This window comes from Oryctolagus cuniculus, chromosome 6 (genome assembly GCF_051225735.1).
Source record: "Oryctolagus cuniculus isolate XC-2025 breed Fujian yellow rabbit chromosome 6, ASM5122573v1, whole genome shotgun sequence".
In the NCBI taxonomy this organism is placed as follows: domain Eukaryota; kingdom Metazoa; phylum Chordata; class Mammalia; order Lagomorpha; family Leporidae; genus Oryctolagus; species Oryctolagus cuniculus.
Window position 1 is genome coordinate 10,476,403 of NC_142872.1, and position 22,160 is coordinate 10,498,562.

Consider the following 22,160-nt stretch of genomic DNA (forward strand, 5'->3'; position numbering starts at 1 on the left):
CTTCCATGCAGATGCAGGGGCCCACGCACCTGGGCCATCTTCCACTGCCTTCCCAGGCCTTAGCAGAGAGCTGGATTGGAAGTAGAGCAGCTGGGACTTAAACTGGCACCCAAATCAGATGCCAACACTGCAGGCGATGGCTCTACCTGCTACACCACAGCACTGGCCCCTCAAAGCTTTTTGCATCAAAAGAAACTTACCTTGGGGCCCCTGCAGTGGCTGACTTGGTTAATCCTTCACCTGCAGTGCCGGCATCCCAGTTGGGCACCGAGTTCTAGTCTTGATTGCTCCTCTTCCAGTCCAGCTCCCTGCTGTGGCCTGGGAGGGCAGTGGAAGATGGCCCAAGTACTTGACCCCTGCACCCGCATGGGAGACCAAGAGGAAGCACCTGGCTCCTGGCTTTGGGTCAGCGCAGCACCGGCCGTAGCAGCCATTTGGGGAGAGAACCAACGGAAGACCTTTCTCTCTGTCTCTCTCTCGCTGTCTATAACTCTACCTGTCAAACAAAAAAAAAAAAAAAAGAAAGAAAGAAAGAAAAGAAACTTACCTTGCAGTTCCATTTTCCATGAAACTTTTTAAAGCACCATCACACATGTGTGTACATGGGGATGTCTTTATGTTTCCATGTGTGTTTTTTTTTTTTTAAAGAAAAAATGGTTTTTTTATTTGAAAGACAGAGATACAGAAAGAGACTGGAGGAGAGAGGAATATCTTCCATCAGCTGGTTTACTCCCCAAATAGCCACAACGGCTGGGGCTGGGCCAAGTGGAAGCTAGGACCCAGGAAATTCCTGTAGGTCTCCCATGTGGGTGGCAGGGACCAAAACACTTGGGCCATCTTCTGCTGCCCTCCCAGGCACATAGACAGGGAGCTGGATAAGAAGTGGAGCAATTGGAACTCAAACGTCGCCCATGTGGGATGTCAGCACTGCAGGCAGCAGCTTAACCTTTTATGCTACAACACCGGCCACATTATATTCCTGATTTAGAAATAATTTTTAAGTTGTTATTTTTTAAAATAATGATTTATGTATATGAAAGGTAGAGTTACAGAGCAAGAGAGAAGGAGAGACAAGACAGGGAGGTCTTCTATCCGCTGGTTCACTCCCCACATGGCCTCAAGGGCCTGGGCTGGAGATTTCCTGTCTCTACCTTTCTGGGTCTCCCTGCATCTTCTTCCACATTTCTGAGTTGTGCAGACTTTGGGGAGATCATAGCATTCTAGCAGATGAGAGAGGGAGTGCTCTTAGAGGAGCGAGAGTGGTACATGTATTACAGTTAGAAATTGGCGTTCTTGATGTACTTGAATTCCTGGAATGTAACCGTATATCCACACTCAAGCCTATAATTAACTAAAAGCTGATTATTAAAATATTAACTTGTAGGAATGCTATGTTGTAATTGGCATTTTTAAGTCACCGTATCTGTTGTGCTTTTTAATTTAAAATCTGTCATTTATGTTTTAGGCAAATAGAAACTGCATAGCAATTGCTTCTAGTCATGATGTGCAAGAACTGGATGTTTCCGGAATTCTGGCTACGCAGATCTATACTTGGGTAGATGATGATATAGAGATGGAAACCAAAAGGTACCGTTACACTTTGTTTTTATTCCGTATGTTGCAATACAGTAAAAGATTGTTGAAAGGAATACTCCTAGATTATACATGGAGTTGAAGCTGGTGTGTTAAAGCGTAAATGGGTAATGGGGTGTGAGCAGAAGGAAGTGAGTGTTAGGGGAGAATAAGTGAAGATAATGGAAACTACATAAAGGTCCTTGTGAGTTAGTAGTAAGAGCTGGAGAAAATTAATTGCAAAAGGAAATATAAAGTCAGTGTTAGGGCCGTCAGGTGTGAAGAAGAACTGAAGAACTGATGGGCTGTTTTTGTTCCTTGTAGCTCAGAAGAGTTTCTGGTTATCCATGCCCATGATGATTTAGCAGCTGTTCAAGGTACCACCCCTTACACGCATAGCAATCCTGGCACTCCCATCAACATGCCCTGGCTTGGGAGCACCCAGACTGGCAGAGGAGCATCTGTGGTGTGTAAAGTTAAAAAATTCTAGTTTGTGTATGACTGTCTTATTTTTCCCTTCAGGTTAGTAAATAAAGGACCATTTAACAATTTATTTACTTCTTAAATTTTTAATAAAACTTCAATGCTGTAAATTACTATTTTTGATGCTGAAGAATAATGTTTTCATTTGAAAGACTAACAAATATTGTTTAAAAATACACCTTTTTGAAACAAAAGAGTTGTATTTTAATTAAACATGTTGGTCCAGATCAGTCTTTGGTAAACTGTGGCCCGTAGGTCAATTCTTGCCTTTTGCCTGTTTTTATCAAGCCAGTATGTAGTATATAAAGTATAGTGATTACATTTTCAATGGTTGGAAAAAGTTGTGTTTTTTGTGCCAAATGGAAACTACGTGACATTCTATTTCAGCCTTGTAAGTAGTCTTACAGGAGCACTGTCTGGGCCATTTGCTTGTATTCTGTCTCTGGATACCTTGATACTACAGTGGTAAAACTGAGTATCTGCGACAGAAACCTATGTATAGGAAGCCCAAAACATTTACTGTCTAGTCCTTTATTTTAAATGTGTGCTCACTCCTGGTCTAGATAATATATTCAAATCCATATCAACTGTCAACAATTTGCATATAAATGCCAAAAGTGTTTTTAATTTTAGTTCCAAAAGTTATATTAACAAAAGAAATACGATTTTTTAATTAAGCAAAATGTAACATACAGAAATTTTTCTTTGGTGATGGAAGATCTATTTGAGCCCTGATTATCTGAGATGTCATTATTTGATACCTCCAAGAGTTTCCTGTACTGATAACTTGGGTGTAGGAATTTATATGCATAATCAAAGAAACCCAGCACCATTAAGTCTCTGAATGACTTGTTGATAGTAGCATTTTTTAAAATTTTGAGTCTTATAGAATGGCTTCAAGGCTCATTTTTAATCATAGATGGTGTTTAACAGTTTCCTGATAGGTGATACGACCTACAGCTCTTCGCTGTCTCTGTGGTAGCTGCTGTTTTTCTTTCTTAGAAGCTTCTGATCCAGAAAGCTCAAGTGACTCAGACCTTGTTGTGGAATTTCTGGGAAATTTGTGACTTCAGATGGCAGTGTTTTTAAGAATTACACTAAATTCAAAAAGCAATCTGGTAACTACTCAAATGAAATAACTGGGTCTTTAGAGGTTAAATTTTTTTCCAGTTGTCAGATATGTTCAAATTTATTAGTAAAATTTGCTGATAAAATATTTTTAAAAAGAAAAGATATCAGTACAAATAATGGGCTTTTTTAGTTTTGTTTTTTCAACTTCAGCTTCAGAGAAAACTGTACAGGTCTGCCTGTGCAGTTACTCCCTGCCTGCTGTACAGGCTCATTACTCTTCATTCCATATGATTTTCTCTGGGCTAGTTGCACTGGCTTCTTTGTCTCTTGACTTCGTCAAGCTGTTGTCATGTCAGACCCTTTGCCTTACCTTCTGCTTAAAGTGTTCTCACTACATTCCCCATGCAGAACCGAAACAATTCTAGAAATTTCCCTGGCTTCCCTAATGCAGGCTTTTGTTCCACCTCTAGTCATTTGATATCTTCTTTTTTTTTTTAAGATTTTATTTTTATTTATTTATTTGAGAGACAGAGTTACAGAGAGAGGGAGAGACAGCGAGAAAGGTCTTCCATCCACTGATTCACTCCCCAAATGGCTGCGACGGCTGGAGCTGGGCCGATCTGAGGCCAGGACCCAGGAGCTACTTCAGGGTTTCCCATGTTCCCGCTTGGTTGCCCAAGTTCCTGCACATCCTGCACTGCTTTCCCAGGCCATAGCAGGGAGCTGGATCAGAAGAGCAGCAGCTGGGACACAAACTGGCCCCCATATGGGATGCTGGCACCACAGATGGAGTCCTAGCCTGCTATGCCACAGTGCCGACCCCTTGATATCTTCTTATTTCATTGTACCATCCACATACAATTTAACAGTCATTGAAGTCACACATTATTTAATTGTCTTTTTTTTTTATACCCTCTGGAATGTAACTTTTTGATAGCTCAGATTCTGTCTTCCTTGTAGATGAATGACAATTACCTAGAATGATATTGGGCATATAGTAGGTGTTCAGAAAAAGACTTGTTTATATTCTAGAGTATTATAATATAGAGCTCCCTTTGACATTTCTTTTAGCTGCGTTTTCTTCCAATCTAGGTCCTAGAAGGACAACTCTGGTAGGAATCATTGTGGCTTGTGAATATATACTTACTAGGATTACCTAATTCCATGCTCAAGTAAAAGATGCTAATAGAATAAGGCTGATATTTTTACATGGATCTTCTCAAATAGTTAACACTTATTTGTCTGATGTTCTACATGAGCTTCCAGAAATACTTTTAGCCTGTGCTATGTATTTTTTTACCTTTCACACTCTGGTTAGAAAAAGAAAAACAGAATAGGAATCTTTAGGCTTTTCTTTAAGAACATGGGATTTGAAGATGAAATTTGCTAAGGTACAATAAAGTTTTTTTTTTTTTCTGGAGAACTGATAACATTTTTCTTCATCCTGTCATTTCCTTGAACGATAAATACTAATAGCAAAAACAGTGTTTGTTATAACCAAGTTGTGCTATTCTGGAGTAGAACTGCCTCCATATGTACCTTTCATGTTTTCGGTCCCTCACAGTTCTGTTGGCCTAGTTCTTTCCCTCCCTACTATTCCTCCCCTCCATGTATCCAGGCTGATGGGATTGTTTAAAATCTAACACAGCAACAACAGCAAAATCTACCTGGGATCGAACCACAGATGTAGGATAACATCTGACTGTAGTTGTGTTACTGTGTAAATAGGAAATGTTCTGTCAATTAAACATTTCCCTTTTGCTACATACATTTTATTCTTGACAGGCTAGTTAATCATTCAAAGCATGATTTTAAAATGAGTGTATAATCAGTTCCAAACTATCAATTATAATTTAATTTTCTGTTTACCTCTTTTATTTTCACATGCTTCTGTCTGTCTTTTTAACCTTATACTGTTCAGGATTATTCCAATAAATTTAATGGGATCAGAAAAGAATTGGCAAGAAAGGAGGTAAGGAGGTAAAATTCTTGAGGGGAATTTCTTCTTGTACCCTAGTCAGTGATGCAGAAATGTTTGCACACTTAAATATAAGAGCTGCACTATTAAACTTCTGTTCTTATGTTTCAAATTTTTACATTCATAATAGTCATTATAAAATCGGAAATAAATGTTACTTGAACTTACTGCCACAATTTGAATTTTTAATTCTAATTTTTATTTAACTTTAAAATCTTCCTTTTTCCAGATGATTAAGAAGGCCATTAATAATGTCAGAAGAATGACTTCTCATCCAACTCTTCCTTACTGTAAGTTAACAATAATTAGCCATTATTCTTTCTTTATTCTTACATCTTTCTGGTAATTTTTATTGTCAAGAATTTATTGGGGACCAGCGCTGTGGCTCACTAGGCTAATCCTCTGCCTTGCGGCACCGGCACACCGGGTTCTAGTCCCGGTCGGGCCGCTGGATTCTGTCCCAGTTGCCCCTCTTCCAGGCCAGCTCTCTGCTGTGGCCAGGGAGTGCAGTGGAGGATGGCCCAAGTGCTTGGGCCCTGCACCCCATGGGAGACCAGGAGAAGCACCTGGCTCCTAGCTTTGGATCAGGGCAGTGCGCTAGCCGCAGCATGCCGGCCGCGGAGGCCATTGGAGGGTGAACCACCAGCAAAGGAAGACCTTTCTCTCTGTCTCTCTCACTCACTGTCCACTCTGCCTGTCCAAAAAAAAAGAAAAAAAAAGAAAAAAAAAAGGAATTTATTGGAAGCTCTTAGTTTTACTTGAAAGACAGCATTTACTTTCCTTTGGCTGTAGATAATTTTTTCAAGTAAATTCTTCATTTCAAAGTTCAATACAAATAGAAAAAGAAAGTTTCCCATATTAACAGAAAAGGCTAACTTAAGGCAGTAAATTTTTGCTGTTTAACTGCATATTTCTAAGTGTGGGGAGCAGCTCGGACTAGACTGAGTTACTGGAATTAAGACTTATTCTATGCATCTGCTCTCCCACAATATGGCGCTGGGAGAGGAGTAAACAGCTTCTACCCAGCTGCCTCTCACCAACTTGACAAGCTGCAGGAGCTGCTCCTGATTGGAGGAGAGCAGCGTACTCAGCGTGTGGGCAGCCGAGTTGGGATTGGCAGAGGAGGACTATAAAGGAGGAGAGAGACGGCATGCACCAGGAACATCTAAAGGAACATCTAAGGGGAACATCTATCTGAAGGAACACCTGTGCAGCCCCCGAGAGAGCCGGCCGGCGGTGTGCCGCTCCCCTGCAGAAGTGGGGAATGTGGCCAGGGGGAACTGCCCTTCCACGGAGGTGGAAGGGATAGTAGCCAACCCGGGAAGAACCAGCAGCAAACCCGGGGAGGGCCGAGCAGACGAAAGAACAGCGCAGGGTCCTGTGTCGTTCCTCCACGAAGAGGGGGAGCGACACTAAGTCAGCACATTTTATCTTTGAACATTTCTGTATTCATTATATAATGCTAATTTGTCTTTGATTATTCTTCTTTTTACAGATTTATTTATTTTGGCCGGCGCCGCGGCTCATTAGGCTAATCCTCCGCCTTGCAGCACCGGCACACTGGGTTCTAGTCCCAGTCAGGGTACAGGATTCTGTCCCGGTTGCCCCTCTTCCAGGACAGCTCTCTGCTGTGGCCCAGGAAGGCAGTGGAGGATGGCCCAAGTGCTTGGGCCCTGCACCCCATGGGAGACCAGGAGAAGCACCTGGCTCCTGCCATCGGATCAGCACAGTGCGCCAGCCACAGCGCGTCAGCCGCAGCGGCCATTGGAGGGTGAACCAACGGCACTGTCCACTCTGCCTGTCAAAAAAAAAAAAAAGATTTATTTATTTGAAAGGCAGAGTTAGAGAAAGGGCAGGGGGGAGAATCTTCCACCCACTGGTTCATTCTCCAGATGGCCATAATGGCCAGGGCTGGACCAGGCCGAACCCAGGAGCCAGGAGCTTCTTCCAGGTCTCCCACATGGGAAAAGGGGCTCAAGTACTTAGGCCATCCTCCACTGCTTTCCCACACCATTGCTATGTGAGTGCTGGATCCGAAGTGGAGCAGCTGGTGGCAGCTTAACCTGCTATGCCACAATGTTGGCCCCACCCAGTACTTAGTATTTTAATCATAGTATCACTGCTGTCTTTTATTACACTGACAGAGTGATGATTTGTTGCTTCCTCATAATCAGTTTGTATTTTATTGATTTTTGAGAGCACGCTCATCTTTTATCAGACACATTTATAGTAAGCATGGTAATGTTATTTGTGATTTTTTTAAAATTTTTTGTACATTGAGGCTTTTATTTGTATGTTCTTATTACAACCCTGGAAAAAGTATCCAGATGTTTTCTCTCTTGTGCGTTTTCGTCTTGCTTCTTCGTGGTCCGTCATGTCAGCTGAGGTTGTCAGTACAGTGAAAACAAGCTGGTGGGATGGAAGCAGAGTATTCTGCCATTTTTCTAGATCTTTCATTTGCACGTCAGATCTGGTACTGATCATTGCATACTTGTTTAAACTGCCTGTGAGGTCACATGAATTTTCCTGGCTCTGTGATCATCAGATTTGCCAACATAACCGTGCTTCATCGTCAGGTAGAAACCTGGTGATGACTTTGGAGCACAGCCTAACAAGAACTTGGCTTTTGCCTCTCTTTTCAGGATTACTGATGCTCTTGAAAGCATCGGCCAGTACATTCATGCACGCTATTATGGCGGCACAGAAGGAATGGCAGAAGGACCAATTTATGAATCTTTATATTCTAAAAGAGCAGAAAGTATTTGTTTTCAATTAGCCTTCATAGGAACCTCAAAAGCTTACCTTCCTTTAAACATGAATTTAATTAATGGAGAATTTATTGGCGGTATTAACTGGTGAGTTGAAATCAGTATTCATACTGGTATGCAAGTACTCCCAAGTTTTTTTTAAATATAATGTTTATGCCATTCATCAGATTGTTCTTTCACTTAGTAACATGGACAATACATGCATAGGAACAAGTGTTCTTACTCCTCCAATTTAATAACTTGTAAAAACATTTTTAACCACCTTTTCTCATATGATGTATTTTAATGAAATACAGCTGACAGAATTAATGCTGTTTACTACTTAATCATCGTAAGTCTGGAAGTATTTGTTATCAAAAGCATATACTTTTTCCACAAAAGGTTCAAAAGAACTATATATTTAAAATAAGAAGAGGGCCGGTGCTGTGGTGTAGTGGGTTAAAGCCCTAGCCTGCAGCGTTGGCATCCTATATGGGGCGCCGGTTTGAGTCCCAGCTGCTCCTCTTCTGATCCAGGTCTCTGTTACGGTCTAGGAAAGCGGTGGAAGATGGCCCAAGTCCTTGGGTTCCTGCACCCACATGGGAGGCCTGGAGGAAGCTCCTGGCTCCTGGCTCCTGGCTCCTGTCTTCTGGCTTCAGATCAGCTCAGCTCTGGCCATTGCAGTCATTGGGGAGTGAACTAGCGGAATGGAGGACTTCTCTCTCTCTCTTAACTCTGTCTTTCAAATAAATAATTCTTTAAAAAAAAGGAGAATAACTTCCATTACTTACACTAGAAATAAAATAACAAAAAATTAGTCTGGTTTTCACTATATCAAATTTTTTTTACCACTAGAAGTGTCTGATATTTAAATTTTTTTTATTTTACTTGGATGGCAGAGACCGAGATCTCTCTTTCATAGAAAGAGAGAGACACAGAGAAATCTCCCATTCATTGGTTTACTTCCCAGATGCCCACAATGGCCCAGGCTGCAGCACTCCAAAGTCAAGATCCAGAGATCCAATCCGGATCTCCCACGTGGGTAGCAGGAAGCTGACTACTTGAGACACCATTGTTGCTTCCCAGGGTGTACTTCAGCAGAGATCTGGAATCAGTAGGGCATGGTAGCCAGCACTCAAGTCCATGCACTCCAATTTAAGATGCTGTCCTCCCAAATTGCATCTTAACTATCACACCCAGTACGGGTTTCTTACCTATAAATTTAATGTGAAGTGATAACTAAAAAAGGTCATGAAGCCTAAAGAGTAAGAAATCAAAATATATTTTATATACAAAGTAAATAATATTGCCCCAATAAGAAATATTAGGTCTTCCTTCTTTTCTTTTTCTTTTTCTTTTTCTTTTTCTTTTTCTTTTTCTTTTCTTTCAACAGGCAGAGTGGACAGTGAGAGAGAGAGACAGAGAGAAAGGTCTTCCTTTTTTTGCCGTTGGTTCACCCTACAATGGCCGCCGCGGCTGGCGCACTGTGGCTGGCACATCGTGCTGATCCAAAGCCAGGAGCCAGGTGCTTCTCCTGGTCTCCCATGCGGGTGCAGGGCCCAAGGACTTGGGCCATCCTCCACTGCACTCCCGGGCCATAGCAGAGAGCTGGCCTGGAAGAGGGGCAACCGGGACTAGAACGTGGTGTGCCGGCTCCGCAGGTGGAGGATTAGCCTATTGAGCCGTGGCGCCAGCCTAGGTATTTCTTAAAAGTATGCAACAGGGTTTAGAAATTTCCTAAGATAGTAAAGGGACCTCATTTTCCCTTAATTCTTCAGCATGTATCCTAACAAGTGAATGGTTTATAGTGAATATACTCTATCTCAGCCCTTTAAATTTAAATAAAGAACCTCTTCTCTTCCCTTCATTTTAAAGGAGATTAATTGGGTAAAGTCAAATCGCTGCTGGCTTAAGAATTAAATCTTTTCTCTATTGAGGCAACTGTCATAACCTTCAGATAAGAGACTTGGAAAATTAAAAGTTGATTAAAGTAATCACTGAATTTTTTCCAACACATCTTTTCATGTCACAAACAAATCTCCCAGGTAGTACTTTAGTTTAACATTAAGCACTTTTCGTGTAGTGTGTGTATGAGACAGGATATCGTAAAATCTCACTCTGAAGTTCTGATACCTGCAGATAGCTCCTTTCCTTCCTTGGAGAAGATCTGTTAAGAAGTCCTATTCCTTAAAAGTCACAGCTTTTGGACTTTGACTCCAAACAATCTTTTAGAAGTTAGACTGAAGCATTTATAATTTCCTGGATGAGAAAACACTCTGCTCTGACACCAGATGTGCAGTTTTTTTCAGGAGTTATCCAAACCTTTGAATACTAGTTGAATGTCTTAAATCTGCTCAGTACTACCTGGAGTCAGTCAGATGCTATAGGCTAATGTTTAAGTCCCACAAGACTGCCCTTCCACCTACTTCCGATGTCAATCACAAGAAGTGGGTTGGCTTATATATAAAGATATTTCAATATCTTTATAGAAAAAGAGTTAAGAGTATGAGTTTACTATGTGCAAAATGTGTATTATGAAAAAAACATAGATCTGAAAATGAAATTTTTGCAACAGAATAAACTCATACTTTAAACAGTTTTTCCACAAGCTGTTTGAAGTATTCTGGTGCTTCTGACCAACCAGCTATGAATCAGGGTTTCTACTCTCTTCAGGTTTGATTAATTTGCTAGAGTGTCTCATAGAACTCCGGAAACTCTTTACGCAGCATTTGTCAGTTCACTGTAGAGGATAGAGGTGTAGGGGTACTCAGGGCAAGGTGCCTTCCGCAAGTGGCCTCCGTCCCCCTGGAGGTGGGATGCACTACCTTTCGAGCATCTGGACATAGTCACCAACCAGCAAGCGCATCAAGCTTGCTTTGTGAGTGCAGCAAGAATAGGGCTTGATTGTATACAGACTTTTTAAAAGTCTGCTGGCTAGAATATTAATAAGGAGTCTCAGATTCGATTTTTTTTTTTTTTTGACAGGCAGAGTGGACAGTGAGAGAGAGAGACAGAGAGAAAGGTCTTCCTTTTTTTGCCGTTGGTTCACCCTACAATGGCCGCCGCGGCTGGTGCACTGCGGCCGGCGCACCACGCTGATCCGATGGCAGGAGCCAGGAGCCAGGTGCTTTTCCTGGTCTCCCATGGGGTGCAGGGCCCAAGCACTTGGGCCATCCTCCACTGCACTCCCTGGCCACAGCAGAGGGCTGGCCTGGAAGAGGGGCAACCGGGACAGAATCCGGCGCCCCGTCCGGGACTAGAACCTGGTGTGCCGGCGCCGCTAGGCGGAGGATTAGCCTAGTGAGCCGCGGCGCCGGCCCAGATTCGATTTTAAAAACTTGTCGAGGCTGGGAAGCCAAGCCTAGGACTTGCACCAGAATTCATCTACAGTCCTATAGGTTTGGGTGAATTCCTCCGTTCTTAGGTTATCAAATATCCTGGGGTTGCTGGTCCTGCCAGGAAGTAGTAGTATGCACTCATATATAACGTAACCATGTAAGGGTTATAGATGTAGGATTGCTTCTCATTTGTTTGTTTTGTTTTGCAAGGTACTTTGTTGGCTCCATAGAATCAAGCTTAGTTCCTTAAAACTGGTAATATGTGATTACATGTATTCACAAATACAATACTCCAGTCAAAGCCTTGATAAAATGAGCACTATTTCCAATTAGATACTTTTATAAGAATAGGTTCTTACTGAAAACTTAGAAATAACTACATTGCTATGAAAATAAGAATACTCCCAGCTCTGGCTTTTACGAGCACTTGGGGAATGAACCACAGGGTGGAAAATCTATCTTTGTCTATGTCTGTGTGTGTATGTTTGTATCTGTGTCTCCCTCTAACACTCTTGCCTTTCAATAAATAATTTTAAATTTAAAAAATATCAGGTCATTCAGTCCCATGTAATTCTTATTTTGCTTGATCTTGGATAGCAGTTAAGTGAATCTGTAACTTTTTTTTTCTTTAGAGTTCTAGAAAGTCTTTTACCTGCTCTAATTGTGTGATCTTAAAGTTAACAAAAACCTGGGCCTTTAAGAGCCTTTTCTTTTTTACATTTCCTTGAAAACAGAATACTTTATAATTGATTAGAAAGGTTTCAGGCAAGCATCAGAGTAAAACAGTTGTCTCTCAATGATGAAAGAATTAATTTGGTTACAGATCTGATAAGAATTCATTATAGTAATGACATATTTGACAAGGATATTTGATTGTTTCTATGACATAAAACATTGTGACATAACTGAAAGTATAACTGGTAGCACTCTACCAGGCCATATTGTATTTCTAGGAATTACATAAAATTTCTGCAACAATTAAAATTGTAACATATAACCTTAGACATGTAATCCAAGATTTCTGCTTTGATTTACCAGTGCTTCCCATGCAACATAACATATCAAATAAAACCTGATTACTTTAAGAGCAAGAGAGAACAGATTATTTTTTTTTAAGATTTATTTATTTATTTATTTGAAAGTCAAAAGTTACACAGAGAACGAAGGCGAGAGAGAGAGAGAGAGGTCTTCCATCCACTGGTTCACTCCCCATTTGGCCTCAATGGTCAGAGCTGCACCAGTCCAAAGCCAGGAGCTTCCTCCGGTTCTCCTGTGCAGGTGCAGGGGCCCAAAGACTTGTGTCATTCTCCACTGCTTTCCCAGGCCATAGCAGAGAGCTGGATCAGAGGTGGAACAGCAGGGACTTGAACTGGTGCCCACATGGGATGCTGGCACTGCAGGCGGCAGCTTTGCCCACTATACCACAGCGCTGGCCCCAAGAACAGATTGTTTTGTTTTGTTTTGTTTTGTTTTTAATTTATTTATTTGATAGGTAGAGTTTTGCAGACAGTGAGAGAGAGACAGAGGGAAAGGTCTTCCTTCCAAATGGCCATGGTGCTGTCCCCAGATTCTTTTAGGATGTTCCAGTAGCCTTCTCAAAACTTATAAAGTTAGTTTGAGGGGCTGGCTCCAAGGCGCATTAGGTTCATCCTCCGCCTGCGGCACCGGCATCCCATATGGGCTCTGGTTCTAGTCCTGGGTGCCCCTCTTCCAATCCGGCTCTCTGCTATGGCCTAGGAAAGCAGTAGAAGATGGCCCAAGTGCTTGAGCCCCTGCACCCGCGTGGGAGACTAGGAAGAAGCTCCTGGCTCCTGGCTTCAGATCAGCACAGCTCCAGCCGTTGCAGCCATCTGAGGAATGAACCAACGGAAAGAAGACCTTTCTGTCTCTCCCTGTCACTGTCTATAACTCTACCTCTCAAATAAAATCTTTAACAAAAAAAAAAAAAATTTAATTTGAGGCCAAAAAGATTTAATAAAAATTTGATTTGGGAGGACTGTCGAAAATATCAGTTAAAATGGGATGATAGTTCATATGAAACCCTATTTGTTCGTTTAGCAAAAGTGATAATTAAGAGTACAAAGGCACGTTTCTAACTCGTTTCTAACTCCAACACAAGTTAGAAACGTGCCAGGGGATTCCAATACAATCCCATCAAGGTGGCATGTACCAATGCCATCTCACTAGTCCAAGTGTTCAATTTCAGTTCACAATTGATCACACTGATAGGTCTAAGAGTCAAAGGGATCACACAAACAAGACTAATGTCTGCTAATACTGATAGAATCAAAAAGGGAGAGGACGATCCAACATGGGAAGCGGGATACACAGCAGACTCATAGAATGGCAGATATCCTAAACAGCACTCTGGCCTCAGAATCAGCCCTTAAGGCATTCGGATATGGCTGAAGAGCCCATGAGAGTATTTTAGGCATGGAAAGCCAAGACACTTTGGCAAAAAAAAAAAAAAAAAAAACAACGAAACAAAAAACAAACGAACAAAAACCACCTAAATGAAAGATCTCTGCGAGTGAGATCCCAGTGGAAAGAACGGGCCATCAAAGAAGGAGGTACCTTTCTCTGAAGGGAGGAGAGAACTTCCACTTTGACTATGAATAAGATCGAAGTCGGCAAACTCAAAGGCTTCCATAGCATTGGCAACTCATGACTAGAGCCTAGGGAGATTACTGACGCCATAAACAAGAGTGTCAAATTGTTAAGTCAACAACAGGAGTCACTATGTACTTACTTCTTATGTGGGATCTGTCCTTAGTGTGTTGTCCAATGTGAAGTAATGCTATAACTAGTACTGAAACAGCATTTTACACTCTGTGTTTCTGTGTGGGTGCAAACTGATGAAATCTTTACTTAATATATACTAAATCGATCTTCTGTGTATAAAGATAATTGAAAATGAATCTTGATGTGAATGGAATGGGAGAGGGAGCGGGAGATGGGAGGGGTGCGAGTGGGAGGGAATTCATGGGGTGGGGGAGTCATTGTAATCCATAAACTGTACTTTGGAAATTTATATTTACTAAAATAAAAGTACAAAGAGTACAAAGGCAAATACAGAGAGTTATATAGTGATGAAAAATACTTGTTTTTTTTTTATGGTGTATTTATTTATTTGAAAGGTAGAGTTACAGAGGCAGAGGCAGAGGCAGAGAGAAAGTCTTCCATCTGCTGGTTCACTCCCCAAATGGCTGCAATAGCCAGGGTTGGGCCAGGCCGAAGCCAGGAGCCAGGAGCTTCTTCTGGGTCTCCCATGTGGGTGTAGGGGCTCAAGTACTTGAGCCATATTCTACTACTTTCCCAGGCCATAGCAGAGAGCTGAATCTGAAGTGGAACAGCGAGAACTCAAACTGGCACCCATATGGGCTGCCAGCACTGCAGGCAGCAGCTTTACCTGCTGTGCCACAGCGCCGGCCCCCTTAGTTTTGCCTTTTTTAATATTAAGAAGATTTCTTAAATAACCAAAGACTTAATAAAGACAACATAAAGCCCAATAGTTTATCTTGCTTTAAAAAAAAATACTTGGTTTCCTACTCAGATTTCTTAAAAAGATAAAGGAAACATTTACATAATTTCTTGCTGAGCATACTAATAGCCCGAGAAAATTTTGTAGCAGCGTGCTTTTGGTCTTAAGCCTCATCATTCTTTTTATAACTACACATAAATCTACTGAAATTTTACCCAGCTTGACTACACATAGAATTCGTTTTCCAAATTTCTCTATCACAACCTTTTTCCAACTTTTTTATGTCTACTCAAGGTTTTGTCCTATATACCCTCGCTCTTCCTGATGTGGAACTCTTACTTTAGGACAAAGATGACTTTCTTCTTAGCAATGACACATCCATCATACCTGATAGCTTCATTTACCAAAAACATTATTTCTCTTAGTGTTTTTTTTTAACAGTTTCAGTTACATATATTAATTATAATTAACTTGTAGTTACTTTAATTTCTAGTGAAAACCAAGAAATAAACACTTGTGTACATCATACCAGCAATCCATAGGTTGGCAAATCTGTAAATAAACCCTTTCATGATTTACAGAAGTGTGTTCTCTCTCTCACTATAGTCTTCCATGGTGCACAGGACATGTGTACCAACAGACCAGATCATCTTTTGTTCTGCGTAATGAGAAGTCAAAAGTATATAAGCTGTGTTCAGCAACTAATGTTTCAGTGGTTACTTTATTTGTAAATGATGTTTATGTTCAGTGAATAACCATCACTCAGTTTAAGTCAGTGAAACTAACCAGGTAAGTTGCTGAAGAGATTTGGGAAACATCAAATAAAGCTGGCCATCATTAGGTTAATTTTTCTCTGACAACATAGATAACATGAGTTTATTTTACTAGTAAACACAAGTATTAAAAAAATTGTTGCATTCTTTGTAATTCTGACAGCTCTGGAGATATCCCTGTTGTAATTAAGCCAAACAACTTGGGTGACTGCATCCTCTATTGCAGTGCCCAGGTTCAAATGTCAGTTCTGCTCTTGATTAGCATTTGTTATAGAAGGTTATCTCAGGACATGTGTACTTAAAAAAAAAAAAAAAAAAACACACTTGGGTCCTATCATTCTGGCAGTTTAATGAGGACTTAATTTACATACCTGTTTGTTTTTCCTTTAAGCTTTTTTGCAAGTTCATTTTAGAAATACTGTTTGGAAGTAGAAGGATATCACAAACACATAACAAACATAACATGCATACAGACATCTATAAACTTACAGAAGAACATTTAAAGCTTTCATTTTAAAATTTTAGTTATGTACCAAATACAGTAAAACCAAACTCACTGATTTATAATAAGAATAACTGGATGCAAATTGTGTTTTTGGCTCATGGAACAAGGTTACCCACCCCCATTGCTAAAATGTTATATTAATATTTGTGATTCCCCATTTGCCTTTTGTGAGAAGACTTTCAGATAAAGATTTATTTATTTATTATGAAAATCAGTGCTAGAGAGAGAAAGAGAGATTTCCCATCTGCTAGTTCACTCCCCAGATGGGTACAGCAGCCAGCACTGGGCCAAAGCCAGGAACCAGATCTTCTGGATGTCACACATGAGTGGCAGGGGCCCAAACACTTGTGCTATCTTCCTGTGCTTTTCCCAGGCCATTACTAGGGAGCTGGATTAGAAGTGGAACAACCTGGACTCCCACTGGCATTTCAGTGCCAGTTCTTAAATAGGCAATTTCTGATTCATTGAGTCTTATAGTTGACTCTGCATATAGAAAAATGAGTCCCTTTGTATATTAGGACATTAGAAATATTCTTTCCCAATATGCCCCATAGATGGGCAAAAAAATTATTAAAGGCTATTATACTATCAAGATAATTATAAAGGGAAATACATCGATTGCGATCTGAATTAAGTTTTTCTATTGTTTTGTTTGAGGATGTGTTCTCAAAAAAAGTACATCATATAACTATCTGTTTTTATGTTGAGAAGTAGTGAAGTGAAATTTCATGCAAGAGTAAATTCATATAAATTGAATGTCATTCATTTCTTAGGTTTTTCCTAACTGAAGATTTCCACATCAGATTAGGAAATAAATTTTCCCAAAGATTGTTAAAATAAATTTACCGTTTTTGCTCTCTTATGATGCAGATCTGACAGGAGCTCAAGATGGAAGTGTCAGAATGTTTGAATGGGGCCATTCTCAACAAATAACCTGTTTCCGAGCTGGTGGCAATGCAAGAGTTACAAGAATGAGATTTAATTATCAAGGAAATAAGGTAGTACATAAAATTGCAGAGGTTAAGCATTAATTCTTATTAACATGATTATAACATAAGACTTAATAGTTATCACTTGTTTGGGTTTGTGATGAGAACTGTTCAGTGGGCCAGTAGTGAAGTATTTATATGAGTGCTTTTTTTTCTAATTCCTCTCAAAGCAAACTTAAATTCATTTGGTCTTCCTGCAGGTATGTAATGTACTTATATATGTCAATTAAAATTCATTTAAATGATGCTTAAGGACTAAATGATTAAAGGTGTACCTTATATTACACATTTTTCTTATTTAAAATTTTCTTTAAAAAAATTGAGAGTGACATAAAGATCTCCCATCTATTGGTTCACTCCCTAAGTAGCCAAAATGGTACTGGCCAATGCTAAAGCCAGAGCCAGGAACTGAGTCCATGTCTTATCAAGTGGGTGGCAGGAAGTCTGTTAACTTGAACCATCACCTGCTGTGCCTCCCAGAGTCTGTAGTCAGGAGCTAGAGCCAGCTAATGAATCCAGTATCCTAACTGTGTCTTAACCACTAGGCCAGATGCCTGTCCCTTATTCATTTTTGATTACTGAATTATCTTACTTTCTTTATTCTGTGTGACATACTCAAACTAGTAGTGGGGTGTGAAAATTCTTAGTTGTAAACCCTCCCCAAAATTACTCATGTTAGTCAACTCAAAAATAAAGATTATAAGTAAACAGTCAAGCAGTGTTTGCAGAATTCTGGTAGTTAAGGAATGCAAGCTGAGTTGTTGTTGATACAGACTTTACACACATCTTTTACTGAGAAGCATATTTAGACATGTTATAGAAAATGTAGGATATACTAGGAAAAGGTATAGACTTCAGAAAGCTATCTATCAAATATAAAAACAGTGAATTAATATTCCTAATATTTTGAAAGCACAGATGACTTGATAGAGAAATCGAAAAAGAATATGATCCATCAGTTACTGTAAAAGTATGCATAGCCAGCAGCCCTAGTTGGTACTGAAGAAAAGTCAATTAAAGTCAGACATTTTTTCCCATATAAAATTGACAAATATTTTAAATTGTAATAATATCCAATGTTGATGTTGACTTGACTAATATATGAGAAGAAAGGGCCTATAAATGTATATTATCTTTTAGAATCTAATTTTATCTCTGACAGTTTTAAATGAGGTTTACTCATAGTTTTTCCATTTCTAGGTTTCTATCCTACATAATTATGAAAACATGTATTTACAGAATGTTCAAAGCAGCACTTTTTAGAATGGGAAAAATTGAAAACTCTATAAGGGGAAAATTTTGAATTAACTATAATTATGATACTATACAGCACAAGAATTTGCTAAATTTGTGTTTATGTAGACAGATTATTATAATAATCAGAAATGTGGCCGGTGCTGCAGCTCAGTAGGCTAATCCTCCGCCTAGCGGCGCCGGCACACCAGGTTCTAGTCCCGGACGGGGCGCCGGATTCTGTCCCGGTTGCCCCTCTTCCAGGCCAGCTCTCTGCTGTGGCCAGGGAGTGCAGTGGAGGATGGCCCAAGTCCTTGGGCCCTGCACCCGCATGGGAGACCAGAAGAAGCACCAGGCTCCTGCCTTCGGATCAGCGCGATGCGCCAGCCGCAACGCACTGGCTGCGGTGGCCATTGGAGGGTGAACCAACGGCAAAGGAAGACCTTTCTCTCTGTCTCTCTCTCTCTCTCACTGTCTACTCTGCCTGTCAAAGATAAAAAAAGAAAAATGTAATAAGACCTGTATATTATCCTAATTCTTTAAAATTTCAAATTTAAAAATGTTTCTTGTATAAATGTTTGAATAGTCGTAGAAACTAATCTGAAAGGAAACACCTTAGATTGTTGATTAGTATTAGACCTGGTACAGGGAATGGCAGGAGTCCATAGTAGACATTTATTTTATATACTTTATATAAGCATGCATTAACTTTATAATCTAAAGAAAAAATTTTAGGTCTCTTACTCATCTTTCAAGATCTGTCTCACATATAGATGTTCCCTTACTAGATTATTTTTACATCATTCTAACTGAGTTCTCATAGTGGGATTCCTTCTCTGTGATAATGCTCATTTCATTTTACTTTCTAATCTCCATGATGTGTTTCCCTCATTACAAGTTTTTGGAAGTCGGGACAAGTACCCGGCGCCCCAACTGGGACTAGAACTCAGGGTGCAGGCACCACAGGCAGAGGATTAGCCAAGTGAGCCAGGGCGCCGGCCTGGAAGTTTTTTTAAGTAGTGGCTAAATGTTTCTGAAACTAGATCCATGCACAACTGAAGTGAATAGTTGAACAATATGTCGGTCAAATGTTTAAAAGTCAAAATGTGCCACAGTGTGTGTAGGGATAATTATGTGCTTTTGCATTTATCTTAAACATCTAAAAATGCTTTTTCTCCAAGTTTGGAATAGTTGATGCCGATGGATATTTAAGTTTGTATCAGACAAACTGGAAATGTTGTCCAGTTACTGGAAGCATGCCCAAACCATACCTGGTAAGCCAAGAATTCCTACCTTTTAAGTGAAGTTTGAATTATTACTTTTAGAAAATCCAAGAATACATATTTGGTACAGGAAATACTGAAGACAGCAAATAGAATCTGTCTAGTCCGACAGACAAAAGCTTCTGTTCTTACATGGGAAAATTACTCTGTGAATCATAAACATCCTTACTCAGTCTCTGGTAATTTGGAAGGTTAACCTGTATAGAACCACGTGGTGCCTACCGGGACCTGTGTAACCTGTGGATTTCAGAGGCTGTTCTAATCTCACACAGCGGCGTGTGTTACCTAAACAGAATGATTAAGAAACCAGGGCCCTAGAAGATTTATTTTTCTGCAGCTATCCCTTATGATTGGACAAAGTAGAAAGGGCATCCAGTGGGTGGAACTGTTACTTTCTTGTCCATATCTTTTTAAACAAAATATTGATATATCTGAGTTTAGCACTGTATACATATGATGAACTTGTACAGGTTTCTAGAACACTGAATTTATGTTTAATACATTCTTCGGTGAAGCCCTTTATAGAACTAAGTAATACCTACCAGGAAGACATTAAAAATGCAAGTTATGATTCTGATAATTGACCCCACTTTAAATGTTAGAATTCAGGCCTTTCTTGCTTTACAAGAAAGCAAGCAAGGTAGGGAGAGGGGTGTGGTTAGAGTACTGTGAATGAATAATAATTTTTTCACATAGTTTCATTAAGCTAACAGATAAATGTGCAACTCTGCCTTCCCTGAGAAACTGCTCTTGTTTTTAACTTTTAAAAAGATAAATTCAAATGTACATATTGACTTTCGCAGATTATGTTTGTTTTAGGAAGTTATTTTCTAGGCCAGCTCCTTCATATTCCTGGTGATAGAGAAGGTGGTTTGAAGGAAAAATCTTTTACCTGGTGGTTTTGTATACTTAAAGATACTTTTTTTAAAAGACAAATATCTAAATATAGCTTATAAGTTTTCATGATTAACTAAATCATAATTGCTTAGTTTTTGTTTGTTATAATATTGAGAAATACTTTAAATTTTTAGATTTTGGTGACTTAGTATTTTTTATTCACATGTTTAAATAGTTATTCATAATTTAAATTTTCTAAGAAATACGTTATGCCAGTTAATTTACCGAAAATAATTAAGTCTAAAATAATATAAAATCTTTATTTCTGTCTTCCTCTAAGGCAAAAATTTTTAATAAATTTACCAAGGGAAATATTTAAAGTATAACCTCTTCGTGTTTGCCTTTGAACCTTTGATTAACAAAACAAAGGACTAAGTTCAGAGGTAGGGGGGAACATAGCAGATTTAGCTGTAAACTACATGATTGTTTTTTGAATAACCTAGAGCCGCCTTCTTACAGGATTTTTAGTGACAGCAATAACATTTATTTGTATCCTTTCCAGACTTGGCAGTGTCATAACAAAACAGCCAATGATTTTGTCTTTGTGAGTTCCTCTTCCCTGATAGCTACAGCTGGTCTTTCAACCGACAATAGGTAAGAGATGATTGTTGAAACTGAAATCTGCCTATGTAGAGCTGCTTTTTTATTGCTTTATACCCTTGCATCTCAGGAATGTTTTTATAATTTTGCCTTTGAGCATTTTTGTTATAAAGACTTGTTTCTTCCTTGGATCATTTTGGTGTCCTGATTGTAAAGTTAGGGAAATTTTGGTGCCTGTAGCAAAATGAATGTTCTCCATATTAATCTCTACATATTATTTGCCATGTTATTTTATTAGATAGTTATTTTATTAGATAGATATCATCACTGTTTCACAGGATGTACAGAATAAACTCAGAAATATGTGTTAGTTGTACTACAGCTAATTAAAAGAGTCAGCCATACCCCCAGCACCTTCCCCTCCCAAAAAAGTGAGGTTGGCAAGGAAGTGTTCTCCTTCCCCCAACTCCTACCGCATCTTTTGGCTTTCCTCATCAGAAATGAGTTTTAAGATGAAGGCTCTCTGCGATTGCTGAGCTTTTCTGTGTACCTGTAAGGCCTTCCTTTGTTCTAGAAATGGGGTTTTAGGAGTACAGAGCTTCCACAGAAACTCCTTACGGATGTTGGAACCTGCATATAGTAGAAATAAGTTTCCTTTGTGCTCAAGAAAATGAGCTACTCCTCTTATTTGTGTATGCCATAACAACTGTAAGTTAGAAACAATGACAACAAAAGCAGTTTCTGTACTTAGCCTTCATATTGCACTATTTGTAAGCGTATGTTGATCTAAAGTTATTCACTTTTGTAAGCTAGTAGTTTTAAAATTCTATGTAAGTATTGTCACGTAAGTATGTGGGTTACTTGCGTTTTGTGCTTTTGTAAACAGCATTCTCTAAAGCAAGGTTTAAATGTTACGTAACAGCATGAGATGATGTTCTTTTTATTCTGTTGTTAACTTTCAGTAGCACTTAATAACGAATCTTTTTTTTTCCAGAAATATATGTTTGTGGGATACTCTTGTAGCACCAGCCAATAGCTTAGTCCATGGTAAGTTTTGAAAACGTTTTGTAAGTCAAGAAAGTCATAAACTAAAAATTGTAAATGATATTTAAGTAGATTTCCTTTCATGCCACATTTATTAGCTTGTTAGGTTTACTTTGCCCGTGATGCATATGCCATGAAGCATAATTCAAAGCAACAAGATACAAATATACAAAGTTAACTCTTCCCTATACCTTGATGAAGTACAGTGAGACATAGTACTATAAAA

General features: G+C 39.4%; 1 protein-coding gene across 13 annotated transcripts in view; it reads left to right on the forward strand.

Moving 5' to 3' along the window:
* The window catches only part of DMXL1 (Dmx like 1), a 180,923-nt gene that overhangs the window by 143,630 nt on the left and 15,133 nt on the right, over window positions 1-22,160 (forward strand). For 7 of the 13 annotated variants that reach the window (XR_016235167.1, XR_016235168.1, XR_016235169.1 and 4 more), the window contains 7 exons: window positions 1,466-1,587; window positions 1,897-2,038; window positions 5,334-5,394; window positions 16,819-16,946; window positions 19,352-19,444; window positions 20,853-20,944; window positions 21,885-21,937. Coding sequence is in view for 10 of the 13 variants with exons in the window: in XM_070076026.2 (XP_069932127.2) it covers window positions 1,466-1,587; window positions 1,897-2,038; window positions 5,334-5,394; window positions 16,819-16,946; window positions 19,352-19,444; window positions 20,853-20,944; window positions 21,885-21,937 (691 nt within the window). In the remaining 3 variants the exon portion in view is untranslated. Of the gene's footprint in view, window positions 1-1,465; window positions 1,588-1,896; window positions 2,039-5,047; window positions 5,099-5,333; window positions 5,395-16,818; window positions 16,947-19,351; window positions 19,445-20,852; window positions 20,945-21,884; window positions 21,938-22,160 lie in introns of all 13 variants that reach the window. The other 6 variants (XM_089334832.1, XM_070076024.2, XM_070076027.2 and 3 more) reach the window with 1 other exon arrangement.